Source organism: Mesoplodon bidens, assembly GCF_964165515.1.
Source record: "Mesoplodon bidens genome assembly, chromosome: 9".
Classification (NCBI taxonomy): Eukaryota; Metazoa; Chordata; class Mammalia; order Artiodactyla; family Ziphiidae; genus Mesoplodon; species Mesoplodon bidens.
In genome coordinates, this window is record NC_138166.1 from 69,304,465 (window position 1) to 69,321,162 (window position 16,698).

At 38.9% G+C, this 16,698-nt stretch overlaps 1 protein-coding gene across 2 annotated transcripts in view; it reads right to left on the reverse strand.

Annotated features, from left to right (window-relative positions):
• The window catches only part of DOCK4 (dedicator of cytokinesis 4), a 487,691-nt gene that overhangs the window by 84,541 nt on the left and 386,452 nt on the right, over positions 1-16,698 (reverse strand). For both annotated transcript variants that reach the window (XM_081243754.1, XM_081243753.1), the window contains exon 26: positions 9,151-9,249. In XM_081243754.1, coding sequence (XP_081099880.1) covers positions 9,151-9,249 — 99 coding nt within the window. The remainder of the gene's footprint in view (positions 1-9,150; positions 9,250-16,698) is intronic.

The window sequence follows — 16,698 nt, forward strand, 5'->3', positions numbered from 1 at the left end:
CACAGAAATAAGTGTTTCATATGCCATCATTTCAAAATTGGCCACCTGGGAGCAGTTTCTTTTCTGTTTGTTTACTTCAAATAGCACAACATGGTTACTTAACTGTATTCCTGTTAATTATTCAAATAAGGGTTCAAAATAAAAAAAAAAAAACAGGGAGGTGTTACTTTACAGAAACACTTTTTCTGCAGTGTAAGAGGTTCAAGTAAGAACGCTCATGCGAAAACCTTCAAAAACAATAAAAAGTCTCACATTCAAATAGAAAAGAAAGCCGGAGCAGTTGTTATGATGTTACATTATCATTAACATTTATTCATTCATAAATATCGGGTCCTTTAACATGTGCCGGGCACTGTGTAAGATGCTGGGGACACCTAGTGGGGTAAAATATACTCTTTCATTTATTCATGCAATAATATTTATGGAGTGCCTGCAACATGCCACACCAGAGTTAAGTTAGTTGAATGTGACCTTTGCCTTCCTGGAGCTCAGAGTTTTGTGGGAGAGATGAATGCTAATCTATTTACGCACGTGGTAAAAGCTAGGATAAATCTGAGGGCCAGGTATTCCACACAGAGGAAAGGGCACCTCCAAGCCTCAGACTCAAGACAGAGGTTGCCCAGGCTGCAAAGGGGAGTGGCAAGAAATGGGGCTGGTAGGTAAGTAGGGATAAATGAAAGATGGATAGGGACTTCCCTGGCCGTCCAGTGGTTAAGACTCACGCATTCCAATGCAGGGGGCGTGGGTTCGATACCTGGGTGGGGAACTAAAATCCCACATGACTTGCAGCACGGCCAAAAATTAAAAAAATTTTTTTTAAAAAGATGGATAAATAGAAAGATGATGATAAATAGGGACGAATCAAAGGTAAATAAATAAATACAAGGTAAATAAATCTCATACCTTTTCCCTGGTAAGCAGTTTGGAAATTTATCCTGAGGGCGATGTGGAGACACTCAGGGGCTTTATGCAGACATGTAAGAGGATCAAATTCCAGTTTTACAAAGATTTTCTGACTACAATATATAACACATTGTTTTGTGTTTACGCATACTATAGTATCAGAATAGCACAGATAGAAATCAGGTGTATGAAACAGAACTGGGGAGGCACAGAAGGAGGCCTTTTAATCATGAAACTTGAGTTAAGAGATTTGGGAAAAAAGCTTCATGAGGTGCGTAGACAGCCCGGGACACTGTCTCCTTATGTCAAGAGCAATGAATGGGACAGAGCCTTCTAGACACACATTTCCTTTACTTATGATTTAGACTATAGTCAATCTTATTTTAAAATTTTGCCACAAATTTCAAATGTGTAACACCCTTGATGCAAGGTCTGAATTCAATTAAAGAGTGTTAATAATCGTTATCACATTGAAACTAATATCCTTAAAATTGACTATTTAAGTACATCATGCAAAAATAACTCTCAAATGGTCCTCAATCCTCAAGAACTATAGAACTATTTTTTCTGTAATAAAAAAAAACACTATAAGTTGAAATAACTGTATGGAAAAAGATGGCTTGTGAAGCAGGCAGACATTTATTATGAGGGTTGATTCATTCAACAAAGATTTAATGTTCCAGGTTCTGTGCTTAGGACACAAAGACAGAGCCCCTACTCTCAGAGAGCCCATAGTCAACAAGAATACAAGGAAACAACAAATAATAACATGCATTGTTGCACATGCTGTCACAGAGGGGGACTGTAGTCTATGAAGGCTTCATTTAAAAAAAGTGATACCTGGGCCGGATTTTACAGCAAGAGCTGAAATCAGGGAAGGGATTAATGGGGTACAAATTAGGCAATGGAAGTGAGGTGTGGTGGAATAGGCATTTCAGGTAGACAAAAAAAAAAAAAAGATCCAGAGGAATTAAAAATTATCTATATGGTTTGTTAGGAATATACAAGTAATAGTAGTAATCTTAAGTGACTGGAATGAAAGGTATTTGGAAAGGGATGGAGGACAACGAGGATGGAAGGTAGACTGAAGATAAGGAAGACTTGACGAAAAGACTGGACTTTGTCCTGCAGTTAATGTAAAGTCCTCAGAGTTTTAAAGTTGGCTTGAGACTTGATCAGATATGATTGTTGAAAGCTAGTGGGCCAGCATAAGGGAGACAATGAAAGGTAATAATAATGCTGTACATAACTTCCAGAACATGTACACTGTCAGGCTTAGAGCAAGATCACCACAGTTCTATATGAAAAGTCACAATCAACAAAAAACAGGAGTCTTACTGCTCTCTATATACATAAAATGCCAGGGATATGGCCCCAGTAGAAGGTAGGTGTATAATAAAACATTACTGACTACAGAAGAAGGGAAAAAAAACCCTAATCACTGCTTAGTTTTTGCTTTTGTTCATTTCTAAAATAATGGCATGTTCTAGAGAAGGAAGGAAACAATGCAGAGGACCAGCGCCCAGGTCTGCGCTCCTACACACTTCAGGTGACGCTGTGACTCACAAGTACTTGAGGACCAAGGAGAAGAAATGGCCTACTGTTCACGATGCTGGAAGCCACTCCAACAGTAACCCTGGAGACACCCAGGTTCTCCAAGCAAGAATGAAGTTAAAACTGCACTAGGCTTAGCAGATACTTGAGAATTACAGACTTTCAACCTTCATTTTGATTTAGAGACCCATGGGGAAATGCTAGGCCAAATCTCTCTTTGAAGTGATAAGAAGAGAAAAAAAGCAGGGATGCTAGGAATAAAGAACAACCAAAAAGAGATTAATTTGAAAATCTCAATATAAAATTTGTCAGTATCAATTAAGATTAAAATGTATATATCCCATGATCCAACAGTTCTACTTCCAGAAATTCATTCTACAGCAATAAGCGCACAAATCCATAGAGATATATGTATCAAGATGTACACCACAGGATCCTTTCTAATGGCAAAAATCGGAAACATCCTGAAAGCCCATTAAAAGGGAAATAATTAAATTGTGGATCACCATATAATGAGATTCAGAAGAATGAATAATGCACTGGGCTATATAATGTCCATGGTGTATTATTGTGTGAAAAGACGTGCAACCAGTATGAACAGTATGATTCCATTAAAAAACGCGCGTGAGGATACAGCATAGAAAATAGTCTATGAGGATACACCCCTATGTGTTAACAGCAACTGTCTCTGGGGAACAGAATCATGTGTGTGGAGGAAAAGAGGACATTCGCTTTATTACTTTAAACCAATAGGGTTATGTGGGATTTTTAGTGTCTAATCCCAATAACAGTTATCATTTTTCATTAATATCACTCTATTAAGTTGTACCTTTCCTTACTGATCATTCTCTTATTTACTCAATTTCCAACCTAAATGTAGATACAAAAAAATCGCCCCCCCCCAAATCCCAAACTCTCCCTCTGCCAATTTAGCCTTTTCAGACGTCCTCGCTTCATGACTAGAACGACCTCATTACTTTTAAAGAGATGACGAAGGAAATGTTATACAATTTGATAGCAAAGATTTTCGTTTAGGAACGTTTATTGAAGTTTAGGCAAAAGCTGAGTTTAGCTGCCTGAGCAAAGAACTGAGACGTTAATAGAATTCCTAGCCCTCGCAATAACTTGGGAATGATGATAGTATCGACCTTCATCACAGGGGGTAGTGAAATGAGATGCTGCAAGAAAAGAGTTTACGCTGCATCTGCCTCACGGCAGAGGGAGTGGGGCTGAGGAGGTACTACGTGACTGTTAGCCACTATCACTCCTGTTGCTTATACATATCACACTCATTTACAACTTATGATTTAGATGCCCCGATAACATTAAGGCATTAACAGAGATTGTTTTATTAGTCTTGATATTCCCAACATCTAGCCAAGGTGTTCAACAAATGTTTACTGAGTCAAGCAACTGACACAATAAAATAATAATAGTGCTTACCTCATGGGGTTCTTTTCAGGATTAAATGTGTTAATATTAATCAGCCTCTTAGAACAGTGCCTTACATGTACTAAGTTCTATATAAATGTTTGCTGTTGGAGGTCGTCAGTTCCTTTACCACAATACGCAAATCCCACAGTCCTCTAAGATTTTTGGTTTTATAATACATTTGGCAGCAAAACCTTACCCAAACTACTCATAGTCTTTATTTATCCCACCTAGAGCGAATATTTTATTTAGCTACAGAAATACTGAGATGTTTGATTATACAGTTGACCCTTGAACAACATGGGTTTGGACTGTGCAGGTTCACTTATACAAAGATTTTTTTCAATAGTAAATACTACAGTACTACATGATCCGCAGTTGGTTGAATCCATGGATGCAGAGCCATGGATGTGGAGGAAACATGGATAGAGAGGAACCATGTGTACAGAGGGCTGACACTAGGCTATATGTGGATTTTCAACTACACATGGTTCAAGGGTCAGCTGTAGTTGCTACTCCCAATTCTACTGGAGGTGCTATATGATACTATACAGTATATGTGCCACATTATCTTTCTGAAATCTCAAAAATTCTGATTTCTGAAACACATTTGGTAGAAGGACTTCAAACAAGGGACTAGAGACCAGTGCTATCATCTTTGGAAAATCTTGTAACATAGATTTCAGTAGCATAAATATGGATACTTGACTTTGAAGAAAATTGAGAACAGGAAAACTTTACTTGTTAAAAGGTGGTATCTGAACTTTAAAAATACAGATTAAAACCAGCTGACTAATTAGCCTTTAGTAAAATAAATGCCCTCCAGTCTGCCTTCACTCCAGTTATCCCCCTTCTGTTCTTACACTGGGGAAGCTGTCCTTCCTCCCAGTCAAGGCTAATTAGGTCCCTCCTGCTGCTTTCTTAGAGACCTCCCCCTGTGAGTTAGGACCTCTTTTATCTTCAATGTCTCCCTCTCCACCAGCTCTGATCATTTTTATTTAAATATGTTTTAAGTCTCCTCCATGATAAATATTCCTCTGACATCCCAAGTTCTCTTTCAGTAGACACCTTATGCTCCTCTTCTTGAAACACTGTCCACATCCACTGTATCTTTTTCTTTTTTTTTTTAATTCCTCAGTCCATGACATCTTGACTTCCACCCTCACCAATGCATTGAAAATGCTCAAGTTCACCAAACATTCGATAATTCAATAGTGCAACCAGATAGGTCTCTGTTAACACAAATGTGATCATGTCTGTCCCTTCTTAAAACCCTCCATAGTTTTCCAATGTCCTCAAGATAAAGTCTATGCACATTCACAGAGCCTTATGTCTTACATCTCTCTTCCTCACACTGTACAGTCGGTCTATCAATCTACAAATGTTGCCTGAATGCATACAGCATGCTAGGCAAGTTCTGGGATCTGAGGATACAGCAGTGAACCAGCGGTCATTTCAGACATCAAGAAGTTTATAACCTAGTAGCTAGGAGTTGGGGATACACATAAAAAAATAAACAAAAATGTTCCAGATTCTAATAACCGTTATAAAGGTGGAATGGCAGCTGTGGTGTGTCAGTTAGGATATTCAGGTGACGTTTTAGTTGAGAGATCTGAATGTCTCAGCCAAAGATGGACAGCACACTCCCACCCAGCTCCCAGCTGAGACCTCCCTTGGGGAGTTTTCCTCTAGCATTGAGTTGGGGCTGGCAGCAATTCCTAGATGCTCCAAAGTACTGTGTGCTTACTCTGTGTCTTCACCACTGTCATTTGCCTATGTTACTGCCCATTACCAGTTTGACTCTTCCCCCTACAGGAACGGGCCTTTTTGTTTCTGGTTACATAATAATGCTGGTAGCACTTGGTACGTCAGAATTGCTCAATCTGAAGGACAGATAGAGTAATTAATATTGTTAAAAAAATGTCCTTGGCCTGAAGGCCCAGGTTTTTTTCTTATTTTTTTTAGGCCCGGCTATTTTGAAGTGGGAAACATGTGTCCCTTGAAAAGGTGTGTGGCTGACTGAAATGAGGGAAAGCCACATGAAACACTTTGTTCATTACTTTCATTTGCTTTATTATTGTTAATGTGACTATTAAAGCATAAAACTCAATACCTAGATTAAACAAATCATGTTTTTCAACTTATGCTTTTCTACTATTTTTTTCTCATTCCCAGGCCCTGTGAAAATATGTAATTTTTCCTATGTGAAATTTTGAAATACAAAGTCATAGACTTCTCGAGTAAAACCTAATGGTTCCTCAGCTGTGTTAAATATTCAACTTGTGATGAAAATTAATAACTGCACAATTATTTTCCTTTTTAACCATATGGGTTTCTGTATATAAGTGGGTAAGTTCTAAGATCTTTATCCATTTTTAATGCTAAACTCAAGATTAAATATAAGCATGAAAAACATGATATTTTCAGGCTTGGGCATATGCTAATCAACTGTCAGATAGATTACATCTGCCCAAACCTATTTGTTTTATATGACTCAGCTTGTCAGCTGATCCAAGGTAACTGAAAGATTCTTCTGAGATGATACAACAGTTAAAAGTCAAAGATAAGTGATCCCTATGCGTTATCTATATTGAAAAAAATCTAGAAATCTTCCTCTAAGGCACTATGAAGGCCTGTAATCACGCAAATGTTACACTGTGACTATAACCACTGTCTTATAATTCTTAGCAATCCCACTAGGGAAGGGAACTTTAAGGAAGTCTGGGAGACTGTTGTAAGCTAATGACCACTCAACAAAATAATCCAGTAACCTAGCAACAATCTATACTACCTTTTAGGAAGAGCAGGTGCATTCAAGGGCCAGGCACACACACTCAAGCCACAAGTCCTGATAGTTAAAACACAAGACAGTAGATATGGGATCTGAATCATGTTACACGAAGTCAGGGAATTAATGGTCCTTGAAGAGTAGCATTCTGCATGTAGCCAAGACAGGAATGTAGGTGAAAGGGGAAAGAAACCAGGTGAAGGGGGACATTATACCAAAATCTGAGATGAACTACCATATTTAAGTATATGTTAATACCCTTTTGCTAATACACATATGATTTAAATAGCGCCATGACAGTCCCGGTTAGACCACAGAGGGTCAAAGGAGGAGCTAATGACGTAAGCCTTGACATCCACCCAAAAATGAGGGAGAAGGTCGTCTTCTCCCCTCCCCACTTTTTCTTTTTCTTTTTTTCCTGGTACGCGGGCCTCTCACTGCCGTGGCCTCTCCCGCTGCGGAGCACAGGCTCCGGACGCACAGGCTCAGCGGCCATGGCTCACGGGCCCAGCCGCTCTGCGGCATGTGGGATCTTCCCCGGCACGAACCCGTCCGTGTCCCCTGCATCGGCAGGCGGACTCTCAACCACTGCGCCACCAGGGAAGCCCCCCACTTTTTCTTTGATTATAAAAGTGTAGCCCTCTTTGTTCCTGGGGCCATACTCCCTTGCTGGCCTGCTTCTATCTCTCACAAGCATCCTATGCTAATAAACTCACTCTTTGCCTATCGCTTTGCCTCATGCTGACTTCTTTCTCTTCTGAGACAAAAGAACCTGAGCTTCAGTAAGTCCGGATACCAGGTGAATAGTTTCAAATAGTTTCATTTGAACAGTGGGTTCAAATGTAAAACAGATAGCTAGTGGGAAGCAGCCTCATAGCACAGGGAGATCAGCTCAGTGCTTTGTGACCACCTAGAGGGGTGGGATAGGGAGGGTGGGAGGGAGGGAGACGCAAGAGGGAAGAGATATGGGAACATATGTATATGTATAACTGATTCACTTTGTTATAAAGCAGAAACTAACACACCATTGTAAAGCAATTATACTCCAATAAAGATGTAAAAAAAAAAAAGACAGTGGGTTCAAATGTAAAATAGATAGCTAGTGGGAAGCAGCCGCATAGCACAGGGAGATCAGCTTGGTGCTTTGTGACCACCTAGAGGGGTGGGATATGGAGCATGGGAGGGAGACGCAAGAGGGAGAGGATATGGGGATATATGTATATGTATAGCTGATTCACTTTGTTATACAGCAGAAACTAACACACCATTGTAAAGCAATTATACTCCAATAAAGTTGTTAAAAAAAAAAAAAGACAGTGGGTTCAAGTCCCCTCCTAAGTCAGAGATGGCGCGTTTAAGTTTCAATCTGCGGGTGACTTGGGTTCAAGTCCCAGACCGTGGGTTCGAGTCCCAATCTGAGTTTTGGCTGGGTTCAAGTCCCATCCGAGAAAGAGTATGGTTTCACCAGCAGTTAAGTGACCCTTCCATTTTGATGGTTTATGTATGAAGCTGTCTAGAAACTGAAGCGATGGAAGAGAAATAAAAGTAAATACGGACAGAAGATAGGACATTCCTGTGACTGAGGACAATCAGCTTGTAAGATTTTAGTGAACACCATGAAGGAAGCATTAAAGTCACCTAAATCTTAGCAAAGATTGGATTTTTACAAACCCAGCATCAATATTTTCCATTTAATGTCACTGTCAGAGTAGCACAGCATATTGATTAGACCAAAAGCCCACAGAGAATGTCAAATACAGCTCTGCCTCCCTAGTCAGAATGTTGTAGCCAGAACTTCTCACTGTGTTTTTAGAGGGATGAAATCAGCTAATATAGTAATACATACTCCCTTATCTGCTATTAAGGCAATATTTCTAAGTCCTGAAATCAGCTAATATAGTAATACATACTCCCTTATCTGCTATTAAGGCAATATTTCTAAGCCCACTTAACTAGACTCAGTCTATTTGCTTTTGTCTCATTAGTTCTGCTACTTTGTTTCTAGGTTACTGGACTTTTTTTTTTTTTTTTTTGTGGTTTGCGGGCCTCTCACTGTTGTGGCCTCTCCCGTTGTGGAGCACAGGCTCCGGACGCGCAGGCTCAGCGGCCATGGCTCACGGGCCCACCTGCTCCGCGGCATGTGGGATCTTCCCGGACCGGGGCACGAACCCACGTCCCCTGCATCGGCAGGCGGACTCTCAACCACTGCGCCACCAGGGAAGCCCAGTTACTGGACTTTGATGGCAGGCATTTCAAATCCTATATGCTTGTCCAAAATAAGAATTAATTGCTTGGCTTGAGTAAAGAACTTTTAAAGAATCAAGACAGAAGAGCAAATCTGTGGATAAATCTGATAAAAAACAGAATTTAATGGAATCAGGTAAAGCAATTGTCAAAAACCCATCTGAACGATGATGAATAAGAACAAGAGAAACTAAAAAGATATATTAGACACTTTAAAAAATGCCACTTACCCTTAGTTCTTCTTTCGTATTGAAACTATCAAGAAGCTGTTGATAATGTCTATCTGTCATTTGCCGTAACAGGGACAGGAGACAAGCAACAAACTCTCCCTAATTGAAAAAAAAGGAAGCATGTTTTTTAGTAAGTACATAAAAAAAAACATCAGTAACTTACCTTCAACTGATCTCAAATAGAACACTTGAAAAGAAAACCCACTATGATCCAAATTTACCCTATGATGTTGTCTTAATCTAGATTAACCATAATATTACAGTCAAATTTCTCCCTGTAATGATTACCATTTACTTGGTACACATGCATTTTAAAATTTAGAGTGGGGACTTCCCTGGTGGCACAGTGGTTAAGAATCCGCCTGCCAATGCAGGGGACACGGGTTCAATCCCTGGTCCAGGAAGAGCTCACATGCCGTGGAGCAACTAAGCCCATGTGCCACAACTACTGAGCCTGCACTCTAGAGCCTGCAAGCCACAACTACTGAGCCTGCGTGCCACAACTACTGAAGCCCGCGTGCCACAACTACTGAGCCCATGCGCCTAGAGCCCATGCTCTGCAACAAGAGAAGCCACCACAATGAGAAGCCCGCACACCACAACGAAGAGTAGCCCCCACTCGCCACAACTAGAGAAAGCCCGCACGCAGCAATGAAGACCCAATGCAGCCAAAAATAAATAAATAATGAAAAAATAAAATTTACAGTGGATTTTTTTTTTTTTTACCTTGGGTGGAAGCTTTTCAGTAGGGAAGTAACTCCACACACTTAAAGAAGATAAGGTACTGAGGCTCCTGACCATTTATTAAGCATTTACTATGTCTTTGTTCATTATACTGTTTGAGCCTCATATCAGTGTTATAAGGTAGGGGGTATAACACTAATTTTTTTTTTTTATTGAAGTATAGCTGATTTACAACATTGTGTTAATTTCTGCTGTACAGCACAGGGAATGCTAATTTAAAGAAAGTAAAATGTAGGTTTGGTGGGCTAAAAGACTTGTCCAAAGTCACACAGCTAGAAACTGGCAGAGCTGTAGTTATTCCTGGGGTTTTCTACTCCAAAGCTCTTCCTGTACCTTCACGCTCCATTTTTTTTTTTTTTTGTGTGGTACACGGGCCTCTCACTGTTGTGGCCTCTCCCGCTGCGGGGCACAGGCTCCGGATGCGCAAGCTCAGCGGCCATAGCTCACGGGCCCAGCCGCTCCGCGGCATGCAGGATCCTCCCGGACCGGAGCACGAACCCGTGTCCCCTGCATCGGCAGGCGGACTCTCAACCACTGCGCCACCAGGGAAGCCCCATGCTCCATTTTTGAATTCACATGACTTTCTCTAGCTCATGAGAGTGTTCATCTGCTGACTTGTTGGGTGTCGAAAAAGCCATACATTGCATAATGTTGGTTTCAATCTCCTTTTAAGCACAGTTTATTTATCTTTTAAAATTTATTTTATTAAAGTCTAGTTGATTTACAATGTTGTGTTAATTTCTGCTGTACAGTAAAATGATTCTGTAATACAGAACATATATATACACACTTTTTCATATTCTTTTCCATTATGGTTTATCATAGGATATTGAATATAGTTCCCTGTGCTATATGGTAGGACCTTGTTTATCCATCCTATATATACTAGTTTGCATCTGCTAACCCCAAACTCCCAACCCACCCCTCCCCCATCTCCCCTCCCCCTTGGCAATCACAAGTCTAAGAACAGTTTAAGTTAACTATGATCCTTTTGTGCTTGGGTGCTATGTGATTGACTCCTACAAAGTCCAAATCTTAAAAATTAATAATGAAAAAGAAAATATATGTATAGCATCCATAGATTTGAAGACTTACAGAATTGCTATCACTTGCATTTCCTGATGCATTTCTAACTTAAAATATATGTTTTCAATGCAAACTTTTTTGCTCAGCAAAGAATTTATCTACTTTTAGTTACATTTAAAACAATACAAGCACAACAGGAGAAGTAATCAGTGGTAATTGACAGTGGATTTAGAGAAATTCAGTTTAATTGGGAATTGGTTTCTTTGAGTTTACACGGAAAAAGATTATAGGCTCACATGTAAAATCTGAGACTAAAAGCCCTGAGTAGTCGGATTTATCAAGAGAGGCAGCTAAGTCAGGACAGTCAAACGTATCCCTACCAAGGCCATGGGAGGCCTGAGGATGCTACTTAATGGCCATGTCAGGGTAACCAGAGATGCAAGCTGGCTCCTTGCATGTGGATAATCATCTGCAACACACAGATATGACAAGTAATTATCCCTACATACTTTTTAGGGCAAATATTTAAGAACTAACCAGTATGGGCTAGCAGAAATACCCTCTAAGCTCAACATATTACTTTGTTAATGCACAAAGGAACCCTTGATACTTAACACAAGAAATAGAAAATTTAAGGGCACAATCATGAATATTTTAGTGTATGTGTATGAAGAAACAACCCAAGGCTAGGAAGAAACTACCTGAAAGGACTAGGAGCTCATACATGACTGGTGCTCATATATGACTGAGAATAGTGTTTATTCTCACCAGCCAGACTGAAAAATCCTCACTATTAATAGGGCATCAGGGCATCAGTTAGAGTACTAAAAGTACTCTTTTCCTCAGTAGTGGGGAAAAATTACTCCTAGAATAAATGCTGCTCTGATCCTACCTAAAAAAGTTCAAAAGCAAGACCTGAAACAATCTAACAGTCCCCAAGAAACTGCCATCCTCATTCCACAGCAAAGGTCAAAGATATTTTTTGGAATTAAAAAAAAATTCACCTCCCAACAAGGTAAAATTTACAATGTCTGGTGTTCAATAAAAAATTACTAGGCTTACACAGAAATAGGAAAAAATGATGAAACAGGGCTTCCCTGGTGGCGCAGTGGTTGAGAGTCCGCCTGCCGATGCAGGGGACACGGGTTCGTGCCCCGGTCCGGGAAGATCCCACATGCCGCGGAGCGGCTGGGCCTGTGAGCCATGGCCGCTGAGCCTGCGCGTCCAGAGCCTGTGCTCCGCAACAGGAGAGGCCACAACAGTGAGAGGCCCGTGTACCGCAAAAAAAAAAAAAAAAAAAAAAAAAAAAATGATGAAACAAATGAGAAAATAATCAATCAATAGAAACAGACCAGAAATGACACAGATAATAGAATTAGCAGTTAAGGACATTAAAATAGTTATTATTACTGTATTCTATATATTCAGGAAGCTTGAAGAAAGAATGAACATGTTAATTAGAGGCATGTAAGATTTCAAAAGGAACCAAATTAAACTTCTAGAGATGAAGACTGTCATGTATGAGATGAAAATTCACTGAATGGGACTAATGGCAGATTAGACTGTGGACAAAGAATGTCACCTGCCATTTCAGTATACAAAGGCTGTTGAGTCATCATCTACTACAGCCACCCCTGATGGTGCACCTGAGGGGAATTCAGGATGGAGAAAACAGGATACTGGTCCTAGATAGTTAAGATACACATCAAAGGAATAATTTCAATAAGCCCAGACTCTTGAATCTTCTCATACATAGAAAAGCACTAAAATCATTCACTTGAGATGTCTGTTTTTTATGATTAGCAATAATATTTTGATGTTTGACTACATTTTTTTTTTTCAGTAAAAACTCCTATATATCCTGGTTCCTCCCTTACCTCTTTGGGACAGTCCCTCAGAAATATCTGAAAGGTTGCCATCTGGGGTTATACTCCTTAGTAAGTCTGCTGAATAAAACATAATTCTCAACTTTTAGGTTGTGCATTTTTTTTCAGTCAACAGACAATATAGAAGAAGACAGCATAATAGATATCCTCCAAAATGAAACAGAGAAAAAAAAAAACTAAAAGAGAAGAAAAAAGCACAGTGAACTCTAGGACAACTTCAAGTAGCAAAATATATACGTAATTGCAGACCTCAAAGAGAAGGGGTCAGAAAAAGTAGTTGAAGAAATAAGGGGAAAAAATTTCAGATTCTTTGAAAAGCATAAACCTATGTATCAAAGAATTTCAACAAACCCTAAGCATACAAAGCATGAAAAAAATTACACCAAAGCACAACATAGTAAAATTGCTGATAGCCAGTGATAAAGAGAAAATCTTAACACCAGTCAGAGCGAAAAAAAGACACATTATATCCAGAGGAAGAAAGATAAGGATGAGAGATTTCTCACTGGAAACAATACAAACTAAAGATAAAGATGAGAGATTTCTCACTGGAAACAATACAAGCTAGAAAACAGTGGAGCAACATCTTTAGAGTACTGAAAGAAAACAACTATCAACCAAGAATGTTACCCCATAAAATTCTTTCAAAAACAAAGACAAAATAAAGACTTTTCAGACATCCCAAAACTTAAACAGTTCACCACTTCTACTCAACATTATAGTGAAGGTTCTAGTAAGTGCAATAAAGCAAGAACAAGAAATAAAGAAATACAGATTGGAAAGGAATTTTTAAAAAGCTGTCTTTATTCACAGACAACATATTTGTGTTCAAAGAAAATGCTACAGAATCTACAATGAGCTACTAGAACTACTTAAGTGAGTTAATCAATGTTTAAGAATACAATTTCAGTGTACAAAAATCAATTTTCTGCATAATGAAAATGAACAATTAGAAATTGAAATTTAAAATAGTATAGTTTATAATACCATTAAAATATGAACTACTTAGTGATATATATGACAGAATATATGTAAGATCTGCTGAAAGCTACAAAACCTTGATGAGAGCAATTAAAGATGACCTAAATAAATAGAGAGATATACTATGTTCATAGACTGGGTGATTCAATATTGTTAAGATGTTAACTCACTCCAAATTGATATATAAATTCAATGCAATCCCACTCCATATCATAGCAGGTATTTTGGGGGGCAGAAAGTGACAAGCTGATTTTAAAATTCATATGGAAGTGCAAAGGACCTGGAATAGTGAAAACAACTATGAAAAAGAACAAAGTTAAAGGTCTTAGACTACCTGACTTTGAGACTAAACTATAATGCTATGGTAATCAGGATACTGTGTTACTGATGTCAAAACAGAAAAATAGATAAATAGAACAGAAAGCCCAAACCAGAAACAATCCAAACGCCCACGAACAGGTGAATGAATAAACAAATTATAGCATATCCATATAATAAAATACTATTCAACATTAAAAAGAAATGAACTACTGATAAACAGAGTAACATTGATGAAACTCAAATAATTATATTGAAGAAGTCAAAATGCCCTCCTCCTCCCCCCTTCCCCCAAAAAACCAATAACAATAAACACACACTGTATGATTCCATTCATATAAAAATCTAGAAGATGCAAACTTATCTATGGTAACAGAAAGTAGGTCAGTGGTTGCCTGGGGATGAGGTAATGAAGAGGGGCAAGAGGGAGGGAATACAAACAAGCACAAAGAAACTTGCGAGAATAATAGACATGTTCATTATCTGGACGGTGATGAAGGTTCACAGGTATATATATTATGTCAAAATTTTATCAAGCTGTAGACTTTAAACACATGCAATTTTTTGCATGTCAATTATATCTCTAAACTTTAAAAAATAAGACATTATGACAATATTATCATTTATGGAATGGCACTATGTGTAAGTTGCTGTATTTGATTATATTATCAAGTTTATCCCTCACTAGAGCCTTGTTGGGTGGACACTATTAACTTAACGTTACAGTGAGATCTGTTAAAGTTAATAACATATTTATCCCACGTTCCACAGTCAGAAAATGGTGAAGCTGCAGTGTTAACCTAGGTATCTCTGGCTCTTCTTCCTGCTGCTCAGACTGATTTATTTTATTGAGGAAATATAACTGAGCTTGGGGGTTATATTTCAAATACAATTAGGTATATAAGAATCTGCCTGTTGATAACCAATGTCTGTACCTTTTAGCCTCTCTTTTTTTTTTTTTTTTTTTTTTTTTTGCGGTATGCGGGCCTCTCACTGCTGTGGCCTCTCCTGTTGTGGAGCACAGGCTCCGGACGTGCAGGCTCAGCGGCCATGGCTCACGGGCCCAGCCGCTCCGCGGCATGTGGGATCCTCCCGGACCGTGGCACGAACCCGCGTCCCCTGCATCGGCAGGTGGACTCTCAACCACTGCGCCACCAGGGAAGCCCCTTTTTAGCCTCTCTTACGTCTTGACATGAAAATGTAAATCTAGTTGGTAGAAATGCATTCAATGTTTCATCTCTTAGTTTTTCTACATCCTATCTACACTGTCTCCAATGCAGCTACTAGATCAATATTCTTAGAATATTTATTTCAACATACATTTTGTGAATAGTGAAATATCTTAAATGACATTATTTTTAATAATTTTAGTAATAAGAAAAATTATTCAAAAGTGAATAGACTTTCATTAAATCTTTACAGTCACCATACCTAGGAGAATACCTCTTTGAATCCATATCATTACCTGTTCATATCTGTCACATCTGGTTTAGGCCCAATGCAAACAACTTGTCATCCTGATATCTAATCTTGGCACAATTAAGACATGTCGTCAATCCCAGTATTTACTGTCCAATGTCATTTTATTTATTCACTTCATCAATTTAGGAACTCCAAGCACATTTAGCCCTGTTAAGAGGCCTAGACGTCCAATATTTTTTACCCGTAATGTAACTTTGTTTCTAAGAGATTTTTAAGTGTCTACATGAAAACTCTAGACTCACAATTTATTAAAAAGAATAAATAAAAAACCACTGTTGGCCAAGATTCACTTCATTTTAGTGTTGGAACTTTTTTATGTACAAATCACTGTCAGAAAGAACTCTATGCTATAGTGGCTTGCATCCATTTTACAACTAGATTGAGCATACTGGGCATTTCCACCAATAACTGTGAATAAGGTTATTAGATGGCTACAACAGTCTTCAAGAAACCTTCTATTATACATACCCACAATTTTCCCCAGAAACATCTCACAGAATTCTCCTGCCTTCTTCTCCTTCCCCCAACCACAGCCCATGGTGTGCAAAAACTTTAAACAAATGCAGAGTATGTCTTAGACGTGGCTCCTGCTGAACTGAGGCACCTGCACTATAAATGGTGCTGAACAGAATTATGTGCAAAGAAAAGAAGCACTTATCACTTGTAAGGAACTCTGGAGTCCAATTAGTTTGAGGGTGTGAACAAACAGCCATATATGCCTCTTTATAAAATCTGCTTCCACATAAAATTAGATGTTTGAAAGGAACCGATTACAATGGTGCTTCTTTTTTTTTTTCCAGCTAGAGAGAGTATTTTAAACCTAAAAGAGCAGTTGGTAGAAGAACAAAAAGTACAATCCTTTTAGATAGTAAAAATAAGGCTACTATTATCTGGAATTATGACAATAGCAGAAGCCGGTCATCCCGTTGGTGTTACTGGGAGGCAGGGTGACAGCCGTGGTACTTACAGAGAGATGAAACACTTCACCACGACACGCTGTGGGACCGACTTTTACCTACATTATGTCTGCTTATTGTGGGCACTTTTTCTGTAAAGACTGAAGGGTGCTCAGGGTAGGACTGCCATGTAAAGACTCCCTATTCAGAAAGCC